Below are 25357 nucleotides of genomic sequence, written 5' to 3'. Positions count from 1 at the left end.
TAAACCAATTCTCACATTGGCTGCAGCTCAGTTTCTCATTATCTGAGTGGCCCAGAAATGTTAAGGCTTACTTGGATTAAGATGATTCCCATTTAGCTACTGTCCATAGGTGCCAGATAAAAGTGATGAAATCTTCTTAGAGGGAGATATCATGATTCTAGTCTTCAGATCACTTCTACAAATAACTTTTCAATTACAGTACCATAAAAAAATAAAAAGCAAAGAAAGCAGTGAATATATGGGTAACTCTGAGTGAAAATTGACTGTATAAGACAGTACAATGTTGGATTTTTTTAAATAAAGAAAGATTTAAAATATGGGACAAAAATAACAATAGTTGGGAGGAGGTAAATGGAATTAGTCTGTTCTAAGGTTCTTACATTGTCTTGGAAGAGGGTAATGGTGTCAATTAATGTTTGACAGTGGTAAGTCAAGGATCTATGTTGTAATAGACTAAACACTAAACAAATAGAAAAATTTATAACTTATAAAAATCTAATAATGGGGAAAATCTAATGAGAAAACAACTTAAAGGAAGAAGAAAAGGAACATAGACTACGTAAAACAGATATGGCACACAAAGCGTGGTGGTAGACATAAACCAACATGCATCAGTAATTACATTAAACATAAATTGACTAAAGATTGTAGTTGAAAAACAGAGATGCTCGGACTAGATTTTTAAAATTGTATGCATTATGCAAACAGTATACTTTAAGTATATGGATACAGAATGATTGAAAATAAAAAGATGTGGAGCTTCTGGGTTATGAAACACAGGGAGATTCAGGGGAGTGGCACCCCTGCAGAGGCATGGAATTTCAGTGCCCTTTCCCATACCTTGCCTTATGCATCTCTTCCATCTGGCTGTTCATGAGCTATGTCCTATTACAATAAACTGGTGATTTGGATTAGCATATTGGAATCTGGTAATGATTTTTAGGTGTTCTTCCAAAGACTTGGAATTGTTTCAGGCAGAGCACAGTATACTAAAAATTGAGCAACAAACAAATTCAGCAGCTATCCACTGTATCAAAATGTCTGTAAAACATGTGAATTAGTGAAAAGTTTTATGATTCAGCTTTTAAGTATCATCTCACTATGTCCCAGGGTGCAGGAGGGATGGTATTCAAACTAGCCAATTTCATAGTTCCCTTTTGACTGTCAAAATTATGCTGTAGTTTTAAGAAAATACCCTGGCAAAATCTGTAATATTTCAGTGAAACATCCACAAGAAATGAAAACTTACAGTGTATCATTTGATTCACTTTTTTTCTGCAATGAATAATTTTACAGAAATTGCTTCAAAGTTCAGGGAGATATTCCAAGACTGGGACAAAAACAACCCAATATTATTGAAAATTATAGATGATCAACTGATGTTTTTGGGACAAGCATTTCTAAAAAAAAAAGGGGGGGGAGCAGTTAAAAATACATATTCTTGGGTGAGGAGTATAAAAAAAGAGTATGGAAGTGATTATCACAAGTGAGTATCTCAGAGAGGCAAGTAGGGCATTGTGACTAGGAAGTGGCTTTGTAGGAAGTGGCTCTGATGTGCTGATGTTCTTGACTAGGTGGGAGTTACACAGAGGTTGGTTCATGCTACAATATTTTAAGCTATATATTAAATTTACTTGTCTGTTATTTCACAACAAAAGAGGTTAAAGTGACATAGGCATGATGCATGCAGGTTTTTGTAGGCACGCTCATTGTTTACACTGTTCTTTTTGCAGACAGGAAGGGTCTCAACCTGGCGCACAGTTTTTCAGAGCATGCTCATCATACCCTGAAGGTTTCCAACACAAGAATTTCCAAAGAGTAGAGGTGGCTTACTGGTAGATTACACAACTCAACAATCTTAGGCCAAAAGAGACTGAATCCAAAGAAACTTACCTACACCACACCTAAATTAAGCCAGTGTATATGTTCTTTTTGAAATTGAGACTCTACTATTTGTTCCCTCTCTGTGGAGCACCCAAATACATAAGATGCTAAGCTGATAAATAAATGATTGAAGAGGACTAGGTTGGAGACAATAGAAAATGAATGGGAGCTGTGGCCAGCCAGAGCTCAAATTCTCTCTCAAGGGCACCTGCAGCCCAACTCTGGCTGACTGTTGACTTGCAGAAATTTGAGAATAATGTTGCCAGATCTTCTGATTTTTATTTTTAAGCGTAGGTGGAAATCTGAATTTTAATGTGAAAGTACCTGATTTTTAAGTGTTGATCCAAGCATATTTTCCCCCAAAATACTACATGAATCAAATCAAACCTGTGTCTAAGCTATTTCCAGGCAAGGGTTGTTAGTTTATGGCAGTGACCTCAAGAGCTATGCAGATGTAAGTAGAGAATATGTATAAAATAATATAATCAAGTTCCTAATTTTTCTCAATGGAGCTTGCCTGCCAAATATGTGCTTATATAATTCTCAGTTCCAAAATTAAAAGAAACTCGCTGAACCAAAATTCACTCATTCCAAAAGTCATTCTGGGTAATGCTTTTTTTGAGACCTGGCTCTCTTGCAGGGGAATTGAAAGATTTTTACCATTAAGAATTTTTTTTTTTTTTTAATATATATTTTATTGATTTTTTACAGAGAGGAAGGGAGATAGAGAGTCAGAAACATCGATGAGAGAGAAACATCGATCAGCTGCCTCCTGCACATCTCCCACTGGGGATGTGCCCGCAACCCAGGTACATGCCCTTGACCGGAATCGAACCTGGGACCCCTCAGTCCGCAGGCCGACGCTCTATCCACTGAGCCAAACCGGTTTCGGCGAGAATTTATTAAAGGGATTGACTAAAACTGCTAAGTAAACAGTAATATTACCCAAAGTAATTTTTTAGGCGGAAAAGCTAAAATTGAGTTTTTAAAATTAATTTAAAGGGAACACACGGGCTTCTGCATAGGTTGAGTCTTAAGAGAAAGTGCTCCTGTTTAGATGTCACAGGCATTTAAAAGTGCAGTCCTAGGATCCTCAGCATCAGTGTCATCTGGGAACTTGCTGGAAATACAAATTCTTAGACTCCACCCTACACCCAGTAATCAGAAATCCTGGGGGTGGTGCCAAGCTCTCTGATTTTTAACTAGTCCTCCATGGGTTTCTGATGAGAACCACTGCTCTGTAGTTTTTGTGCTTTGTGACTTATTTTGAGGAATTACTTTAGAAAGTTGTACTTTGTTATATTAAAGTTTCAAGTGTATAATTTTAAATTTTTGAAACCCTCCAAATGATCCTTCAGAGTATAGCTTCAGTTTGTTATAGTCAGTAAAAAATATGATTTGTTTTTTTAAATTATTGAGAAAGAAATGTTATTTAGTATTGCTCAGGTCTATTTCCTTGCTGATTTTCTGTCTAGTTGAAAAGGCAGTCTTGAATTCTTCAACTATTACTGTTGTATTATATTTTTGCCTTCAATTCTGTCATTTTGCTGTTGTTGTTTTTGTTATTTAGAGACCTATCTGAATTTATTCCATTTGTTTTGTATTCTCTATCCTGTGCAGCCATGAAGTTTCTGCTTGGTTGCTTAGTGGTCATATAATAATTAGACAGAGATTTTCTTAAATGCTTGGAAGTAATAAGTCTTCCCAGTCTTTTCTGAGAGGCCTTATGTGCATGTTGGAGCTTGCTTTCAATGCTCAGTGAGGCAGTTAAGAATTTTCCCTTACCTTTCATGTACTCCCTTTAGTGTTTGTTACAGGGCAGGCTTGCTAGTTATGAATTCTCTCAGTTTTGTGTTTATCTGGGAACGTGTTTCTCCTTCATTTTTGAAGGTTAGTTTTGCTGGACATGGAATTCTGGTTGACAATCTTTTTCTTTCAGTGCTTTGAATATTTAATCCTACTACTCTTGGCCCATATGGTTTATGATGAGAAATTGTTAACAGTCCCCTTTACATAATAGGTCATTTTTCTCTTGCACTTATAAAATTATGCCTTTGTCTTTTGACAGTTTGATTATGGACGTGTCTGGGGATGGATATCTTTGATTTTATTCTACTTGGAATTGAGCTTATTGGATATATAGATTAATGTTTTTCATCAAATTTGGGAAGTTTCTTGCCATTATTTCCTCATATATGCTCTCTAGTCTTTTTTCTTTTCTCTCTCTCCTTTCTTCTGGAACTTCCATCATTCATATGCTGCTATGCCTGATGGTATCTCAGGGGTATATGAGGCACCGCTCATTGTTCTTTTTTTTCTTTCAGTTTCTCAGACAAGATAATCTCAGTTGACCTCTTTTAAAGCGTACTGATACTTTCTTCAGCCTTCCCAAATCTGCTATAGAGTCTTTTTAGTGAATTTTTCAGTTGTACTTTTCAACTCCAGAATTTCTCTTTGATTCTTTAACATTTCTATCTCTTTATTGATATTCTTTATTTTGCCATACATACTTATACTTTCTTTTAGTTACTTATACATGCTTTCTTTTAGTTCTTTGAACATACTCAAAATAGTTGTTTTAAAGTCATTGTCTAGTAAGTTCCTCAGGGATAGCATCTATCAACTATTTTTGTTTTCTGTATATGGGACATACTTTCCTGTTTATTTGCATATCTTAGTCATTTTTTGTTGTTGAGAACTCGATATTTTAAATATTATAATGTGGCATCTCTGGAAATTATATCCTCCCCTCTGCCCATGGTTTACTGTCACTCTTTGCGGTTGTTGTTTTGTTATTTAGAGACCTATCTGAATTCATTCTATTTATTTTGAATTCTTTGTCCTGTGCAGCCATGACATTTCTGTTTCATTAGCTTAGTGGTCATATAATAATTGGACAGATATTTTCTTAAATTCTTAGAAGTAGTAAGTCTTCCCAGTCTTTTCTGAGAGGCCTTATGTGCATGTTGGAGCTTGCTTTCAATGCTCAGTGAGGCAGTTAAGAATTCTGTGTTACCTTTCATTTCCTGTTTGCACAAGGTTAGCTAGAGTTGAGAATTCAGGACCTTCTCAGATCTTTCCTGAGTATGTGCACAACTTAAGGCATGCATCTAGCTCTATGCATATGCATGGTTTTCTAGATTCCTAAAAATATGGTATTCCCTAGGTTTTCCTTTAAAACTTTTTTGTTAGCTTATTATTACTTCCAACTGTTACCACCACCTCAGGAGATCATGATGTTAAACAGTTGCCCCTGATACTTTTCAACACTGGACCCAGGAAAAAGTCTTTCACACTGAGTTCTAAGTTAGGTCAAATAACGACAGCATGGAAGTGGGTCTTCCTTCCAAACAGGTGACAGTTTTCTAAAAATGGGGTTGGATTATTCAAACCTCCAATCTATTCCCTCCAGTGGGCTGCCAGACTGGCTTTAACTGCGATTGTGTGTTAATTGGTTTTCAAGGCCATAGTTGATCTGGAAGACACATGTGTCTTCTTGTCGTGTATTTTCTATACTTATCAAGCCCTATATGGTGATTTAAAAAATTATATTTAAAACTAGTAAGTGCAAAGAAAAGGTAATAAATGCATTGTGTTTCTATTGCCCTTTGTAAATTATTCTTGTCTGTGATTGAAATCATGAAATCTTTTTCGTATCTCAATAAGTGGGGAGATAGGCATGGAGTTGCATCCCCATTTTAGAGGTTAGCAAACAGGCTCAAAAAGATAGTGTTTTGCTGTTTTTCCTAGTGTTTCCAAATTACTGCAGTTGCATGTTGACACCCCCCCCCCCCCAATTCTCATTTTCTTTTCTTCTACCCAGTTGGCTTCAATAGAACTCTGATTTTGGTATGTGAAGATACTAAGATGTAATATTAGTTGGTTCTTTTTAGTACAGTTGTGTCTTGCATCCTAATAAGTTCCATTAAAATACTAAAATATTCCATTGTCAATTATCTCAATTTTAAAGCTATTTGATGTTTTACTTTGAAATCATTCTCATCTTCTAAATTACCATTGTGCCCATTTTGCATTTGGATGCCTAAGAATAATGTGCGCTATACAGTGACTTTAGGGAAAGAACAAGAGAATTATCTGTTTTATATTTTTGACATGTCAGTAATTATCCCGATTAATGCTATAGTTTTTGATATACTATTATTTATCTTGAACTGATTACATATCTTGAACTCAGATTTGTCCTTTAAAAAAAAAGTTTGGCCTTGTAAATCCTGTGTGTATCCAAAAGTGCAAGTTAACAGCAACAGATATAGTTAGGATGATAGCTTCATGTTTCCATATGAAGCTATTTTCTCATCCCATTATCTGCTTTATATCAATGACATATATAGAAAGAGAAACAAAGTTATTGAACATCTGGTTGATATTTAAAAATGCCATCAACTCCTGATTACCAGGGATATTGAATCAGAGCATTTCCTTCAATTCCTTTGTCAACTCAATGTTCCTTGGAGAATGGGGAAAGAAAGCATCATAAATAGTGGAATTAATCAGGGAAACTTCTTACAGTAATTGATAACTTGAGCTGAGCTTTGATGGAAATAAAAGATCTCATTTAATGCAATAAGGTCATTTGAAGTAGGGCAACACCAAGAGGGAATGAGAAAGGAATTGCAACTTTCCCAAGGTGATGGTGCTATGGAGGAGCTGGAAGCAGTGAAGGTGGTACAGTCATGTTGGAAGGGCCTCCAAAACTGGGGCTTTTTCTTCTTTGATTATCTTTTATTATGATAGATAACTCAGGACAGCAAGAGACAGAACTGATCAAGGGTTTCCTGGTTTTATTAGCAGCGCTTCCCATTCATTATCTGAAGTGGGCTTCTCTGCCCTGAAATCGCTTACTTAGCAACAGTTCTGGAATACAGAAGGTTTTGCCCTCAACTTGGAGCAAAGCCTCTGCAAACCACTGGGTGACTGTCCCTAAGTAAAGAGTGTTTTGACCTTCCTTTGTGGATTGCTGTAGGGTGGGAATTACGGATCCTGGTGGCTTCCCTGCTCTCTTATTGCCCTATCTGAGACATAGGGAAGGATTGACCTGCATGTCGTTAGAGATCAGGACACGCATTCTAAAACGGTCCGGACAAGTACGCACAGTTTCTGAACCACAGAGACTTTAAGAGTTTTGTGGACACTGCATGTGTCCTTTACCCTTTGAAAATACACAGACTGGTTTTTTAAAATAGGATACTCAGTTCCTGGTGTCCTGTTTATGAATAATAGACAAGAGTTGTGAGCTACGAATTTCTTCTGCTTCTCATGAAATGAAAAACAGTGCACAGTATTGTTAGAAGATTGTAGACACTATGAAAATCATTCTTTAGAGAGCCATCCAAAAGTAGAAGGTTATGGAGGGACTTAAATGCCTAACAGAAGAGTATGGGTTTGATATAGTAAAGATTCACCAGAGGGAGGGGCCCAAGATGGAGGTATAGAAAGACCCTGAACTCAACTCCTTCCACAGACATACTGAATGTACACTTACATATAGAGCATTTCTTTCTGAATAATATAAACGAACAAACAAAACAGAAGCAGACTCATGGATACAGCGAACAGACTGATAGTTGCCAGCGGGGAGGGGGATTGGGGAACTGGGTAAAATGGTGAAGAGATTGAGAAGTACAGGTTGGTAGTTACAAAATAGTCATGGGGATTTAAAGTAAAGCATAGGAAATAATAAGATTGTAGTAGCTATGTATGGTGCCAGGTGGGTACTGGAAATATTGGGGGGGAACACTTTGTAAAGTATATTATTATCAATAAAACCTCATCTCCAAAAGAGTTAAATTAGATAAAACTTGTCACCAAGGAACTTAAGGACTTCTATGAGAGACAGCATATAAATAAGCAATTACAAAACAATATGAAAACTCTAGTCTGTTTGGCCCAGTGGTTAGAGCATTGACCCAGGGACTGAAAATTAGAGGACTCGATTCCAGTCAAGGGCATGTACCTTGGTTTCAGGCTCGATCCCCTGTCCTGTTCGGGGCACATGTGGGAGGCAACCAATTGATATGTCTCTCTCACTTTGATGTTTCTTTCTTTCTGTCTCTCCCCCTCCCTTCCATTCTCTCTAAAAATCAATGGAAAAAATAACCTCGGGTGAGGATTACAAACAAAAGCAACACCAGACAACATGACAAATCCTTGGTCTATTAGATTCTGTTGGAGCAGAGGGCCAGAATTTCAGGGAAAAAGCTAGGTAAAAGGTGACATTTAATGGAAGTGCTATTTAGTAATATTGGAAATAAAAATAAAATGTTCTATTGATAATTTCACTATAAAAAAGAACAATTACATACCAACAAACTGGACAACCTAGAAGAAATGGATAAATTTCTAGAAACATACAATCTTCCAAGACTGAATCATAAAGAAACACAAAATCTGAACAGACCAATTAACTAGTAATGAAATTGAATCAGTAATCGGAAAACTAACAAACCAAAGTCCATGACCAGTTTCACAGGTGAATTCTACCAAACTTTTAAAGAACAACTAATACTTATTGTTCTCAAACTATTCCCCCCCAAAATTGAAGAGGACGTAATACTTCCAAACTCACTCTACAAAGCCAGCATTACCCTTAAGTCAAAACCAAACCAAAGACATTATGAAAAGATGCTCAAAATCACTAATCAGTAGAGAAATGCAAATCAAAACCACAATGAGTTATCACCTCACACCTGTTATTTAAAAAGTCAATAAATAAGCCCTGGCAGGTGGCTCAGTTGGTTGAAGCATGTCCTGTACATCCAAAGGTTGTGGGTTTGATTCCCAGTCAGGGCACATACCCAGGTTACAGGTTCAATCCCAGGTTGGGGCTCCTGTAGGAGGCAGTTGATTGATGTTTCTCTTACATTGATGTTTCTCTTACATTGGTGTTTCTCTCTCTCTCTCTCTCTCTCTCTCTCTCTCTATCTCTATCTCTCTTCCTCCTTCCCTTCCTTCCTACCTCCCTCCCTCCTCTCCACCCCCCACCCCGGTCTCTTTCTCTCATCCCTCCCTCTCTTCCTATCTCTAAGGTCAAATTTTTAAAAAGTCAACAAGTAAGTGTTGGCAAGTATTTGGAGAAATGGGAACCCTTGTGCTCTGCTGGTGGGAGTATAAAATGGTGTGGCTACTTTGGAAAACAGTATGGAGGTTTCTCAAAAAAATTACAAAGTAGAACTACCATAGGACACAGTAATCCCTTTTCTGGGCATTTATCCAAAGAGAACAAAAATATTAACTCAAAAATGTATATGCACCTCTGTTTATAGCAGCATTATTTGCATTAACCAAGATACAGAGGCAACTAGGTGTTCATAGATAGATGAATGGATAAAGAAGATGTAGAGGCAACTACGTGGTGAATTACATGGTGACAGATGGTTAGTAGACAGTATAGTGATTACATTGTAAGGTATATAAATGTCAAATCACTATGTTCTACACCTAAAATTAATATAATATTGTATGTCAACTATACTTTTTTTTTAAAGTCACCAAAAATCTTAGCAAGGGAAGTAATATTCCTAAAATAGTGTTTTAAGAAAGGATACTACCACCTTTGCTCATATATATTATGAATAAAGATAACCTAGCTTTATAAAACAGTTAAGTAAGGAAAATTGTGCCCATCAGGAAAGGATCTATATCTTTATACTAATGGGTCATTATTATTTCTCTACTTAGCAAACTCTCCCAGAATCCTTGGAATATTTGTACCCTACCAGAATATAATATGTACACTTCTCAGGACCTCATATTATATAATTCAGTTAAGAGGTGTGATACATTTTATGTAGATTGACAGGTTGTTGCAGTGCTCAAATTCATTGTGATAGTATCTTGGTTTTTGTTTTGGATAATGTAAAACACATGTTTTCCCCTTTAAGCTGGTTAAGCTGTTTGGCGGGGTGGGAGGGGGAATCCTGGTACCTTTTATAAGCTGCTTATACTCGTAACAGGTTAACTTCCCAGCACATAAAGGGAATACTGGAAAACCCTTGCGTGATTAAATATGCCCCTAGAGGATTATGTTTTTCCACATATTTTTCAAGCCAGAGCTATTAATAATGTTTCAGCATTAAACTTTCTGTACATCCCGATTATGCTCATTCTGTCCTTGCTGTTAGTTTTTCCACTGTCCAGATTTGTAGCACTACAAAATTACCTGTGGAAACATAGGCTTAAAACTGAAAGTTTAATCAAGTCTAACAAATTCTCATCTCTGGAATTATTTAAAAAAAAAATTTTTTTTCAAATTTTTGGTCCATTTTTCAAACTAATTTCTTCTTTTTCCTTACTGGAAGCCTGGCCGCAAGTAGCTATTTCATGAGCTTAGTAGTTCACTTAGAATTAATGACCACTAAACACAGCATTTATCATTTCAAACAAGATCATTTAATTTCCATGCACATTTTTCCTGAGATAACAGTCTGGTTTGTAAGAAATCTTATTACTGAGAGATTCAGTTATTAAGTGCCTTTTTATCCAAGCAATAGGTTGTTAAATTAGTTTACTGTGGTTAATCAGCCAAAGACTATTTTGTGTATACCCTGAGACATGACGGCCACCCCCTATTCCTCCATCCCTTCAGGATCCAAGTCTATCTGTTCCCTCCTTCCCGAAGGTCTTTTCTTACCAACCTTGGGTTCCTTCTTGGTACTCACTGGCCTCTCAGTTTCTTTGACCTCTGTCTTTTTCACCCTTATCCTTTGAGCCCCCAAGTTTAGATGGGTCTTTAACTACCTTTCTTTGTCAGCTTATATTTTCTGTCCTGGGCAGGGGCCTCAGATTGCTCAGAACTCTTCCTGTGATGCTGATCAGCTTCCTTTCTCACATTCCCCACTCAGCTGTCCCAGGTCATTACCACTCTCCTCAAGCTCCATGGCCCACTCCATCCCTCTCTGTGGTAGCAGATGACTTTGCTTTGTTGCCTGCTGTTTAGATCCTAGAGCTCCTAAGTTATCACTACAGCTGCTGTGCTTCCTATGGCTGAGAGAGGACTGCCCCTCCTTTCTAGCTCCAACTTCATCAGGATTTTAGAATTCTTCCTTCTCTCCTGAGACTTTTCTCCACCACTTCAGGGGCTGGGGGCAGGGGAATACTAAACTAAGATTTTAATCTTATTTAAATAAGTTGGTTTTAGAAACTCAAGTTGTATAAAAGAATATACAGAAGCAACTACTTGATGCTAAAGGCAACTACTTGATGCTAGCTGTGTGTGTGTATTCTTCCAGAGATGATATATGCATAAACAAGCATATGCAAATGTAAATTTCCCTCTCCACTTTTATTTTAAAAACATTAATACTAGATACATGGTGTAGGCATTTTTAATATATTCTATATCTTGGAAATCAGTTTATATCAGTACTATGGAACTGCCTAATTCTTTCTTGGGGGAAAGGGGGCAATGTTTTTGTTTGTTTTTTTTTTCAATTACAGCTTACATTCAATATATAGAACTGCCTCATTCTTTTGATGCATCCAGATTATGTCCTTGATTGTAAATACACCGTGATTTAGTTAAGTAGTCCCCTATAGAAGGGTAATTGTTTCTAATCTTTTGTTGCTTCAAATTGTGTTGTGGTGAACATCCTTATACATCAGTCTTTGTGCATGCAAGCAGGGCACAAGCAAAAATAGTGTGGGCATACTGCTTAAGAGTCAGCATTCCTATCAGATTTTCTTTAAATGTTCACTTTGTGAAGTGAAAGATAATTGAATACTAAAAAATATTGTAAAAAAGGAAAACCACAATTCTCAACCCCTCGAAAAAACATTTAAAAAATATTTGAACAATCTGAACTGGAATTGCTAGATTGAAGGGTTTACCATTTTCATTTCTGAATGGAGAAGCTATCATTTTTTTTTGTATGTGTGTTACTGTTTCTGTAACCTTTCTACTTATGTGTAATTGATTTATTGCATTTATCTTCAATGTCTGCTATCTCTTCAGTTCATCTCTTTATTCTGAATTCTGAGAAAATTTCTGAGGCATTCTATTCACTGTTTGCTTTCTGCAATTCACAGTTTCTGTGATTATTGAATTTTTAAGCATATTATAATCATCTTTTTTTATTGCTTTGAAATACTCATATGTTCTTATATTGTTCTGTCAAGACTATTGGCCTTTTATCTTTTGACCTTTTTTATTGAAGGACAATATACATAAAAAAAAATACACCTTTGTTATCAGCACCCAGATTTAAAAAAAAAAAAAAGCAGATACTAACCACACCCCAGACCCTCCCTTGTGCTCCCTTTCAATTGCAATCGTCTGTGGTTAACCACTCCTGATTTCTAACACCATAGATTTCATCTTGCTTCTTTTTTTTAAGTGTTATATAATGTAATCATACAGTACATACTGCTTCTCCCTTTTGTTTAACATTAAGTTTGTAAGAATTATCCATATTGTTGCATGTAATTGTATTTGTTTTCATTGCTATATAGTATTCAACTACATGAATAAACCACAGTTTGCTCACTCATTCTACTATTGGTGGACACTGTGTAGTTTCTAGTTGGGGGCTATCCTATATAATAAAAGCCTAATATGCTAAGTGTCCAACCATTTGACCATTCGACCAGTAGCTATGACATGCACTGACCACCAGGGGGCAGACACTCCAACTGGTAGATTAGCTTGCTACTGGGGTCCAGCCGATTGGGACTGGGCAAGATGGGCTGGACATGCCCTGGAGCCCTCCCATGGTCCCTCCCCGGCCCCAATCGTGCACCGGTGGGGTCCCTTGGCCAGGCCTGCACCCTCTCGCAATCCAGGACCCCTCAGATGATGTCAGAGAGCCAGTTTCATCCCGATCCCCGCAGGCCAGGCCAAGGGACCCCACAGGTGCATGAATCCATCATCAATAGTGCCGCTATGGACACTTTTGATTGGGTCTTCTGATGCACATATGTACATATTTTTTGTTGGGTATATATATCCAGGAGTAGAATTTTTTTTTATTAAATCTTTATTGTTCAGATTATTACAGTTGTTCCTCTATTTTCCTCCATAGCTCCCCTCCACCCGGTTCCCACCCCACCCTCTGCCCTTACCCGCCCCCGCTGTCCTCATCCATAGGTGTACGATTTTTGTCCAGTCTCTTCCCGCACACCCCACACCCTTTCTATGCCCCTGATTCTATTATATTCACCAGTTTATTCTGTTCATCAGCTTTTTTATTCACTTGATTTTTAGATTCACTTGTTGATAGATATGTATTTGTTGTTCATACTTTTTATCTTTACCTTTTTCTCTTTACCTTTTTCTTCTTCTTCCTCTTCTTAAAGAATACCTTTTAGCATTTCTTATAATACTGGTTTGGTGGTGATGAACTCCTTTAGCTTTTTCTTATCTGTCCTTCAATTCTGAATGATAGTTTTGCTGGGTAAAGTAATCTTGGTTGTAGGTTCTTGCTATTCATCACTTTGAATATTTCTTGCCACTCCCTTCTGGCCTGCATAGTTACTGTTGAGAAATCAGCTGACAATCCCAGGGGTCCTCAAACTACAGCCCGTGGGCCACATGCGGCCCGCCGAAAATATTTATCTGGCCCGCCGGGTGTTTTTGCCGCCACTGCCTGTCCTGCTTAGCAGCCGACTCGTCCCGGGCCCGCAGTGCGCATGTGTGGAATGTCTGAGGGACAGTGAACTGGCCCCCTGTTTAAAAAGTTTGAGGACCTCTGGACAATCCTATGGGTACTCCCTTGTAGGTAACTAACTGTTTTTCTGTTGCTGCTTTTAAAACATTTCGTACCGCTCAGGAGTTTTCTCATGTTTCGCTTGCCATCTGTTAAGGACCGCTCACGAGTGTTCTCATTTTTCATGCCCATGGAAAAAGGAGCGAATCTAGATACTTATATAAATTTTGTTTGGTCCCTCTTCATAGAGGAAAATGTTTTACACAGTACCATATGTTAAAAAAGTACTAGGAACTTTAATTGTTTAATTGTTTAATTGTTTTTGTAAATAAAAATGTTATAATTATTGAAAAACAACACCTAAAGTGCATTATGACGATTTAAATAACGTGCAGTTTGCCCAAAAACGTGCGGTCCCTGGCGTATGTCTTAGAGATTTCTATGCAGTAAGCAATGTGTTAAGATTCTCTCTTTGTCTTTTGCTCTTGGCATTTTAATTATGATGTGTCTTGGTGTGGTCCTCTTTGGATTCCTTTTGTTTGGGGTTCTCTGAGCTTCCTGGACTGGTAAGTCTATTTCTTTCACCATGTAGGGGAAGTTTTCTGTCATTATTTCTTCAAATAGGTTTTCAATATCTTGCTCTCTCTCTTCTTCTGGCACCCCCATAATTCGGATGTTGGTACGCTTGAAGTTGTCCCAGAGGCTCCTTACACTATCTTCATATTTTTGGATTCTTTTTGTTTTTTGCTTTTCCGGTTGGGTGTTTTTTGCTTCTTTGTATTTCAAATCTTTGACTTGATTCTTGCGATCCTCTAGTCGGCTTTTGGATCTCTGTATATTATTCCTTATTTCAGTCAGTGTATGCTTAATTTCTAGTTGGTCCTTTTTCATAACCTCGAGGGTCTTACTAGATTTATCGAGGGTCTCACTAAATTTATCGGTGGTTTCTAGAAAATTCTTGAAAAACCTTATAACCGTGGTTTTGAACTCTATATCCAGTTGTTTGCTTTCCTCCATTTCTGTCATTTGTGACCTGTTTCTTTGTCTCCGCATTTTTTGGCTGCTTCCCTGTGTTGATAGAGTGGCTTTGTGTGCTGGGTGTCCTATAGGGCCCAGTGGCTCAGCCTCCCCAATTACCTGAGGTGGACACTCTTAGTGCACCCCTTTGTGGGCTGTGTGCACAGTCTTGTTGTAGTGAAGCCTTGATTGTTGTTGGTATCACTGGGAGGAATTGACCTCTAGGCCAATTGGCTGTGAGAATCAGCTGTGTCTACGGTGGGAGAACTTCTGTGCTGGAGACACCCTTATGTGGCAAGACTTGCTTCAGTGGGGCTTTGGTGCTCACTGAGTCTGCCCCCTGAGTGTGTCCCTTATGGATCTGAGGAGTTGTAATCTGGATGGTCCCACTCTGACCACTGGGTACACTGGCTCTTGGATCTCTACGGAGGTGCTAGTTTAGCCTCTGTCTGAGGCTACCCAGCAGGAGGTACGGAGAGATCTGCAGATTCCTCTTCTTTGTTTGGGGTTTGGAAGTGCCCAGATGAGGCCCAGCTGTGAAGCAATGCAAGCTGCTGTGGGGCCTTGGGCCTTTTGGGTGTTCTGGGTCTGTCTGGCCCAGCTGCAGTTTGTTAGGTAATTTTAGATGGCAAAGGGCCAGGGCATTCATATGCAAAAGCCTCTGTGCACAGCTTGGGTGGGGCGGGGTCTCAGGGAATCAACAGGGCGGAGCAAACAGCTATGGCTGATCCTCAGTCCTGCCCTAATAGGTCCCGGGTCTCAGTGTCCCGCGGTAATGGCTGCAAGCGCCTCTGAGGGAAAGTCGCCCTCGAGTTCTGCCTGCTGCCAGACAGTCCAGTTTCTCCCCATATGAGTCTGGGTCCCCAGAGACTCGCCCAGAACTGGAGTTCAGAGCAGTCGGGAGCTTGTGACTCCCTCCCGATTGAAAAAGACAACCGTGTCCTCAGTTGCCGGCCCTTTCCGCATGTGCCTCCGTACCTCAGCACTTTACTTCCGCAGCTCCTCTGAGTCTCAGTGTGCTTTTCTCTTTCCTTCTAGTTGTAGAATTTCCACTCAGCCAGCCTTCCTGTGGTTCTGGATGATGTCCGTTTTGTCTTTTGTAGTTTTGAAGTGGTTGTGTGAGGCAGCAATTTCCGGTGTTTACCTATGCCACCATCTTGGTTTCATTCTAGAATTTTTTTTATCATGGCCCATGCAAGTGTTAAACCTCTAAAGTGGTTGCCTCGTTTTGTACTCCCAGGAGAATGCTGGTTGTTCCAAATCTTTGCCAGTACTTGGTATTTTCTGTCTTTTCCATTTTAACTATGCTGGTAGGTATAAAACAATATTACATTGATAATAATAATAAAACAATATTACATTGTAGTTTTAGTTTTTATTTCCCTGATCTCTTGTAATGCTGAGCAACTTTTCATAAGTTTATTGACCATTTGGGTCTCCTCTTTTGTGACATGCCTGGTGAAATTTAGTTTTACATTTTAAAATAATTTTTTAAATATGTTTGGCTAGCCAATAGGTCCCATTTCCCATCCTTCTGTCCCTTCCCTTCTCTTTATCCTTGTAAAAAATTTTCTTGGCTCTTCTCTTGCCTGTTATTTTTTCCCCTAAAATATAGACCTTAAAATTAGTAACCCCAACTTTTCTAGAATTTTTGTGAATTTGCATGTAACCTATTTTGAGAAAAATTGTCATCTAAATTGAAAAACGTGATAAATATTAAACCCTCCCAGTTTTTTGCCCAACAGATTGGTTATCTCCATATTTAAGACTAGTTTTTGTTTCATTTTTGACAAGTGCTTATTAGAAGTGAAAAATCTTTTAATATGCATTTTAAGACCAACAGCCCCCCTTTTAAAAATGTAAATGTTTTTCAGGTTCTTGATCAATATGAAGGAGAAGGATTTCAATTCCTGGCGAAGGTGTTTAATTCTTCACATTCCTTCTTAGAAGACTTGACTGGTCTTACATTACTGCATCAAGAGACCCAAGCTGCTGAGGTAAGAATAAAACAAGCTTTATGTGCTGTGAACTGATGTATTTGAATCTTATTTGATATTTAGATTTACAGAAAAGAAAGAAAGCAGTTAATTATGATTTTTCCCCCCTTAGAACAAACCCTTTGCAGTTGCTGGATGCTGTTGTGTGCAGATTGTTGTGTAGTAGGTGTCAAATTCAAAAAATTGCTGATAAGGGAAGTACAGGTTATTGATTCCTAAGCACCTGTTTCTTGCTGAAAATCAGTTCTCATGTCCATACATCAAAATGCAAGTCAGGGAAGACATTGGAGTCTGGCACTGTTCTGCAAAGAGAACATGCCTGGCTTTTATTTCACAATTGATCAGTCTTCGTAGGCCATTGAACCCTACCATGAAATGGCTTTCTTGGTTACAACCTAAGAGAGTTACGTTTAGCTTGTCAGTTTGAATATTTTGCAGATCTTAATTTCCTGTGTCACTATAATCATGTGGGGGTTTTTTAAGACTGGGATTCAACATATAGTTATTTTGTTTTTTTCGAAATGCTCACTGTTCTTAGAAAAGGTCATGCGGTATATAGTGTGGAGCCATTCGTGTCACTTGGCAAAATGGGCACCTTCTCAAAATGGTTGAATGATATTAAATCAACATCTTTCTATTCTGTTACCTGGGTGAAAAAGCTCTAAGGAAAAATGTGACCTGCCATAGCATTTCCACAAGCAACATAAGGAAAACCTTGAATGCCTGTGTCCTGCAAAGTTGTCATTAGTCCTATAGTTTGATTCAGTGATTACCGCCCCACTGCCACCCCTTCCTGGGGTTGTGTAGTCTCACCATTGTGGGAGGCCCCACCGTCAGTGAGTAGATGATCAAGCCCAATATTGGGCCAGCTGGTGATAAAAAGGCTACTGTTTGGAAGATTGGAGCTAGCACTGGTATAGGGAAACCATGTGAAAATACCAGTCAAATCCTTTGAAGCTTCTAACAGATTGGGATGAGAATTTTAAGCACACCAGAGACGAAAGAATACATCTCTAGTGCTAGACTTAGAACTGAAGCTGGTTCTTCTTTAACTTTCTTTGGCTCTGTTGTCCTGGGCATTCAACAAGATACAGTCTTCCACCGATGACCAGTAGTAGTTAGACCCACATAGGGTCTCTTAGTTTCAGAAGATAAATGGCATCTCGGCAGGACTTTAAGAGACTTTCAGATTTCCCCCAGAATTTTGACTGGGTTCCCAGAGAGAGTTCAGAACTTTATGTTGATCATAGCCACCATATTGTCTTTTGAGCATCAGTATACTGCCTGATAATAAGAGGAAAATAACTTACAGGTCTTTTCAACCATTTGACTAGTTGGTTGGGGGAATTTTTCCAGCCAGCTAGAAATAATTCACATACTTTTCTTTAGTTGGCTAGAAGAATTGAAACTTGAAATTGACCCCATATTTCACTCTTTAAAACAGAGCAGATGTTAGAATAATGGGCGCATTTCTTGATTAACCCTGACTATCTTGCATTTTAGTTGGTCAAATATTAACAGCCTCTTAAAAGACCCTGGAATGTAAAGACAGCAATAGGGACTAAAGAGATGGTGGGGCAGGGATTCATCTACAAGTCTGATTTTTCTTTTTGAACTTTTCCTCCATTAAATATATTTATAGTTTTGGAACCATAAGCCACACATCAAATTTTTTATTAAAGATGGTAAACTGGTTGGCCTATGAGCCAGATATGGCTTGCAGGTGTGTTTTGTTTGGCCTGCTCTATGTGTTAAATTCTGAATAAAGCCAACATTTTAAAATTATGGGTTTTACATAAAAATCAGAATTTTCCCATTTATGACTTCTTTGAAAAATCAGATCTGGCAACGCCAGGCCTACATTCCTAAATAGTGATGGTTTTCTAGAGCCAAGAAGCAAATTGTATAGATAAATAATGTACTTGATATGAAATTTAAAGATATAGAAAATATTCTATGTGGAAAGGAAATCTTGTACACTTTTCCTTTACCACCCAGTTTTCTTAGTGGAGACACATTGTTGTTAGTTTCTTGCCCAAAGGTATTAACATATTATTTATATTTTTTTATTTATATTTTAGTTGACATTCAGTATATTTTACAGTATTTTCAGGTGTACAGCAAAGTGGTTAGATAATTATATAGTTTATGAGCCAATGCCCCCAATAATTTAGTATCTACTTGGTACCATACATAGTTATTACAGTATTACAAATTGTACTTAATTCTTCCACCTTTTTCTACCCAGCCCCTCAACTCCCCTCCCATCTGGCAACACTCAGTTTGTTCTCTGCATCTATAAGTCTTTCTGTTTTATTTGTTTATTTTGTTCTGTAGATTCCACATATAAGTGAAATCATATCATATTTGTCTTTGTCTGACTTGTTTCACTTAGCATAATACCCTCTAGGTTCATCCATGTCATCACAAATAGTAAGATTTCATTCTTTTCTATGACTGAGTAATATTCCTTTGTATATATGTACCACATCTTCTTTATCCACTCATCTATGGGTTGCTTCCACATCTTGGCTATTGTAAATAATGCTGTAATGAACATAGGGTGCATATATTCTTTCAAATTAGTGTTTTTAACTTATTTGGATATATGCTCAGAAGTGAAATTGCTGGATCATAATGTAATTCTCTTTTTTATTTTTTGATGTAATTCCATACTGTTTTACACAGCAGCTGACACCAATGTTCAGTCCCACCAACAGTGGATGAGGGTTCACTTTTCTCCACATCCTCACCAACACTTGTTTGTTGATTTATTGATGGTAGCCATTCTGTAAAATGTAAGGTGATATATCATTCTGGTTTTAATGTGCATTTTTTCTGATGATTATTGATGTTGAGCATCTTTTCATATGTCTGTTGGCCATCTATGAGTCCTCTTTGGAGAAGTATCTATTCAGGTCCTCTGCCCATTTTTTAATTGGATTGTTTGGTGGTTTTGTATGCGTGTGTTGACTTATACGAGTTCTTTACAAATTTTGAATATTAACCTCTTATTGGATGTCTTCTCCCATTCAGTAGCTTGTCTTTTCTAGTTTGATGTAGTCCTATTTTTAAATTTTGTTTCCCATACTTAAGATATATCAGAAGAAATATTGCTAAGAAAAATGTTAGAGATTTTACTGCCTGTGTTTTTCTTTTAGGAGTTTTATGCTTTTTGGTCTTACAATTAAATCTTTAATCTACTTTGAGTTTATGGTATAAGAAAGTGGTCTAGTTTAGTTTTTTGCATATATCTGTCCAATTTTTACAGCACCATTTATTGAATAGACTGTCTACACCCTGTTGTATGATCTTGTCTTCTTTGTCATAGATTAATTGACCACATAGGCGTGGGTTTATTTCTGGGCTCTCTATTCTGTTCTCAAAGGTATTTAGGTGATGCTCGCCATTTAGATGATGCTTTTTAGTTGATGATCCTTATAACTATTGGTATTTGCAGACCCTATCTTAGAAAAGAATCATTACTTTTCTTAAAAAGCTCTAAATAGGAGTGTTTTAAGATAATGCTCACTAGGCAACCTTATAAAAGAAAAAAGACATTTTCCTGCCTGCATTAATTACATTACTGTGAAAAACATGTGTAAATGAATAAATAAGTATATCAAAAAATATACACATATCTGTGTAAAAGGTTGTGTTTTGACTTACATATCTGATTCCCAGTACATTTGTAAATGTTCAGTAATAACAGTATAAAATTCTGCATCCCATATAGAAAGATACCAACTTATTTATTTTAGCAATGCAGTGAAGAATGCCCAATTAATTCTCATCTTAGGGTAACTGTTTTCATGCATTAACATTGGAATTGCAAAAGATTCAACCAGATAAATATATATGACAGTATGATTTTATACATTACTTATAAAATGTATATTTATACAAATACTGTTTTTTAAAAAGAGAAGTACTGAACAGCTTTTGAAAATTGGATAGCAAGGCACTATGCTAGTGACTGAATACAGAAGTTAATGAGATGAGCTCATGGTCTAGTGTGAGAAACAGAGACATAAATAGGACACTCTAATATCTTTAAAAAATATTTCACTCATTTATATATTAAGTGCTGAGAGAGCAGTTACTCCTGCCTGAGGGAGTAAGGATGTCAAGGAAAGCTTCACACAGAAGGGAACAAATATTTCAGTTAGGTTTTTTAAAACTAATAATTCTTTTAATTGAGGTATAATTCACATATAATATTATATTAGTTTTGAGTGTTCACTATAATTAATGATTTTGCTCTTTGTACATATTGCAAAATGATCACCACGGTAAGTGTAGTTAATATCCATCACAGTTAGTTTTAAAGGTTAAGTAGGCTATCTTTAAAAATAAAAGTTGAATTTGGCCAGGGAAAGGGTAGGAGGTGGGGGAGGGCATTCTGGGCTGAATAAATTATCTCAGAGGCTGACTCTTTAGTGTGTTACTCAGAATCATGAGCATGTGGCTGGAGCCAGAGTTTCCTGAAATCAGATAAGGTTGTTTTTTTATTAATAACAGCTTTATTGAGTTATAATTCACATACTATGAAATTCACCCTTTTAAAGTGTACAGTTTAGTGGGTTTTTTAGTATACTGGTATTCACAGAGTTGTGCTACTATTACTGCTAAGTTTAGAACATTTTCATCACACCCAAAAGAAACTGTACCATTAAGCAGTCACTCCTCATTCCCCTCTCTATGTAGGCCTGGCAGCCACTACTCTACTTTCTGTTTCTATAGATTTGCCTATTCTGGACATATCATGTAAATGGAATCTCACAATATATGGCCTTTTGTATCTGGTGTCTTTAACTTAGCATGATGTTTTCAAGGTTCATCCATGTTGTGGCAAGATAATTCTTTTTTAGTTAAAGGAAAAAAATTTTTGAAGCTATTAAACTTTCCATATCCTTTAATATCTGTGATCTGTCTTCCAAACTATAGCCCATTTAGTTTGGAGGAATGTATAACTGATCCTACTAGAGACTACAAATCCATTTATTTTTATAGAAAGGGGCAGAGAGATAATGGATTGGAAGATATATTTAAGACAGAATCATCCAGATCTGTCTTAAAATTTTTTGCACACATCCCCCTTCCATCATCCAAAAACAATTGCCATTATTTTAGTCTAGGACTAGGTTATTAGTATGATAATAGTGCTGTTGAGATTGACAAATCACCAGGTTGGTTTGTGTTGCAAGAGGGCTGGAAGTATAAGGTGCAGAGTAGGGACTGAGTGTGTGGTGTAGGGAGTTGCCAGATTTACAAAGATGAGTTTGTTTGGGGTAATGATGAAATTGAGGTAATTGAATAAATGAGTGAAAATGACTGGATGGTATTAGAGATAGGATGGAGATAGAACTTAAAGAACAGAACTGATAGATTGATTTTGCAGATAAAGGAAAATTATCCTGTTTCCTTTAGTGAAATGAGGAGAAGCTGCCGAGCTAAGATGCAATAAAAATATTTAAATGAGAAATGTGTGTGGTAGAATTTTATCTCAAGTTGTAGATCAAAAAACAAAAAATTAAAAATAGCCCTGGCTGGTGCGTCTCAGTTGGTTGAGTGTCCTCCCATGCACCACGGAGTCTGAGTCTCTGGTTCGATTTCCGGTCACCAGACATGTCCAGGTTGCAAGCTCAGTCCCCAGTAGGTGGTGTGCAGGAGGCAGCTTATTGATGTTTTTCACAATGATGTTTCTCTCTTTCCCTCTCCCTTCCTCTCTTTCTAAAAATCAATAAAAACATATAGTAAAAAAAAATATTTTTAAAAAATTAAAAATACTCACCTCATAAATGTTTTTTTTTCTAATGTTATATTTCATAAAGTAGGGGTCTTGGACAGAGACCTCTTTGTCTATCATTCATCTAGCTGCCAAATTATAGTTCCATTCTACCCATGAGGTATTGGGAAGCCTCACAGAGGGGAAAGGGCCCACTCAACTTTTTACTCTCTTAAAATGTTGCCATCTGAATAGGGAATTTTGCATGAAGTTCTGGCTATTACTTTCAAGACCTGTAGAGAGAATGGGTTTGAATATTTGGAGATTGAGTCCAATTTCCTATTGCTCCTAGACATCTGTTTATCCCCGTTGGAACCAAAGAAAATGGCTTTAAAGTTGATGAAGCACAAGATATCCAAGTTGTGGAGCTGGTGAAGAACTCACCAAATACTCTTTAAATTGCTGAATTTGTTAAGAGACTAAATCAGACATATGAATGACTGAGCCATGTTTCCATAAAATTTGCTGTGACTTGCCTTCTTAGGGTTATTTACCATCAACTATCAGTTCACATGTACTGGTTTCATCCCAACTGTGGGTTCAGTATTGTGCTGAACGCCAAATAATTTTCAAGCTTCATCTAATTAGAGAGAAAAGACTGTTTCATAAGAGAATTAATAAAGCAAGCTATATTGGCATATCCTTGAGAAATTCAAATTCCAGAATCCCATAACCCAACTTCCCCGAAATACCTCATTCTCATTCTTGACAGTTTGCAAGTTCCATGATTTCAGAATTAATTTTAGGCTCTGTTTCCTTCTCTTGCCTTGACTATAGTATCATATTTGATGTTGTATCATACAGTTATATTTTTGGGATTATAGTTACAGCACTCTATAATTGTAGAATTAGGGATTAATGAATGATAATTTAAAAAGAAAGTTTAGCGCCAAGTTTAACATAGGATGTAAAATCACGAACAGGCTGTCAGAAATGAACAGGCTGAGTCGGTGGGTTGATTGTGAATTAAAACTCGGATTCTGACTCATCTACTACAGAATTCAGGATTCTAGAAAATAAAGTGCCCATTTCTTTCATAGCAGGAAAGTCATAAGAAAAACATTACAGTCATGTGATATGACTTCATTGGCATGACAATTTACTATTCAGCAAAGTAAATAGCACCATTAACAAATGTTTCTGCTGGGCCTTTTGCACTTACACTGAGATTTGGCCTCTTCCACTCACAGCTGGTTTTGATTTGGTTCCTGTGGATTATTTGTTTTGTTTTGTTTTGTATTTAACAACAGTCAGATATTTATGTACAGCTTCATCAAGAGCCTCCGATGACAAATAGCCTTTGGAGGCCAGTAGAAGCTGTGGGAAACCCCGTGTCAGCACTTAGACCTGTTTCCAATGGAGAGGAATTGCTCTGGGGACTGACCTAGTCTGCCCATGAATCCAGTTCTCTTTTCCCAGAGCCTTCTGCTAGCCCACATCCAACCTGCACTGGCCTATCCTCAGACTGTATCCTCCCTTGATTGTCCCTTATGAAGCAATCCAGCAAAACACAGCCTTGGCCTTCTCTCCTAGATGAAGGGGGAAAAGCAGAAACAGCAAGCAGAAAGCCAATTAATTCTTAGATTGGAAACTAGAGACTAGTTTTTGAAATAAGGCTTGGCCGTACTCCTTTGTAAAACGAGTCCCTTTTATTTGCTGTCAGAATTATCTACATGGGTTTGAGATGTTTAGATTAGTTGGTATTAGGGAAGGATCCAATTGGAGGATAGACGAAGTCTGGGCTGAGTTCCCCACCCTTAAGGAGTCTTGGATAGTATACTCCATTTGGAGGTCTATGGGAGAGAGAAGGGGAGAATCATAAATGCTAAAAGCAATGCTAAGATGGCTAATATTAAGAAATAGAACATGGGAACTGCATCCTCCTTACATTTTAGTTCTTGTTCTGTTCGTGTTCTCATGAGTACTTGGGTGAATAACTTAAACATTTTTTGTATCAGCTTCCCCACTTACAATAGAGGGATTGAACCATATGTGAAATCCTTTTTAGCTCCTATAATTCAGTGATTTTGATTCAGTTATACTCAGTATGACCAAGAAGTAAAAAGATGGCTAATTCTTGTATCAAAAATGTTTTAAAAGTATCAGAGCAATTACTTTTTGTACATTTTGTACATATTCCCTGGTGTCTATCTGGCTGCCATTGCTAGAAATATTTTTGGTCACGTTCTTTTGAGATTTAGAACTACTTTGAGCCTTAAGATAACATTTATTATACTGTGTATTGGTTGGTTATATAGCAGTGTGTGTAAATCCAAAATGGTGTAACCTAGCCAACGGACCTCATTCTCCAGACTTGGCACCCAGGACTTTGCCTTCTTTGTAATATCAAGTCTCCCATCACCATAATTGATTATGTTCATAAAACATACTATTTATGACATGATATTACATTGACCAACTAAACCATCAAGTTGGATTGTTTGTTTGCTTCATATGAAATGGAATACTGGTTAGCTTGACCCAGTCAGAAGCTCTGATTGTCAGTTATGTATGTCTTTGAATTAGAAAAACAATAAGATAAAGTAGTGTCTTTTGTTGGGTAGGAGGGGTTTTTCACGATATAGTCCTATGAGAGAGAAAGTGGGGATCAGGAAGTGGAGAGCCGTGGCCCTGACTTCCTGACTACATCAGAAGTGTTCTTACAGTTTGCCCTGTGACCATTATTCTAGGGGCTGTATTTTTGCAGCTGAGCCTTCTCACTTGCAAACATAACAGCTGCCATGTGTTGAATTTGGGGGTTGTCCATGTTTTGATACTGTAAAATTAAATTGATTTCTTGGTTCTGAAATCTTAGTGTTGCTTCATCTTCTCAAATAGCTGTGAGAGAGCAGGGAGGGAAGGGAATATGAAATATTCTAAGGTGTGTATTTTTTAAAAATTAAATATTGTTCAGGTTTAATCATGGCTTCTATCAGTCAACAAATACTTATTGACCCCTTGCCAAGTTCATGCTGGTGTGGGGATTCAAAGAGGTACAAGGCAGGCCTTCA

At 37.4% G+C, this 25357-nt stretch overlaps 1 protein-coding gene across 2 annotated transcripts in view; it reads left to right on the top strand.

The window, feature by feature from the left end:
• The window catches only part of ATG7 (autophagy related 7), a 228795-nt gene that overhangs the window by 106264 nt on the left and 97174 nt on the right, over positions 1-25357 (top strand). For both annotated transcript variants that reach the window (XM_006083835.3, XM_023749659.1), the window contains exon 18: positions 16436-16558. In XM_006083835.3, coding sequence (XP_006083897.1) covers positions 16436-16558 — 123 coding nt within the window. The remainder of the gene's footprint in view (positions 1-16435; positions 16559-25357) is intronic.

The sequence above is a fragment of the Myotis lucifugus genome, unplaced genomic scaffold (assembly GCF_000147115.1).
Source record: "Myotis lucifugus unplaced genomic scaffold, Myoluc2.0 scaffold_8, whole genome shotgun sequence".
In the NCBI taxonomy this organism is placed as follows: Eukaryota; Metazoa; Chordata; class Mammalia; order Chiroptera; family Vespertilionidae; genus Myotis; species Myotis lucifugus.
The sequence above is the reverse complement of the archived record's forward strand: the minus strand, read 5'-3'. Positions and strand labels throughout refer to the sequence as shown.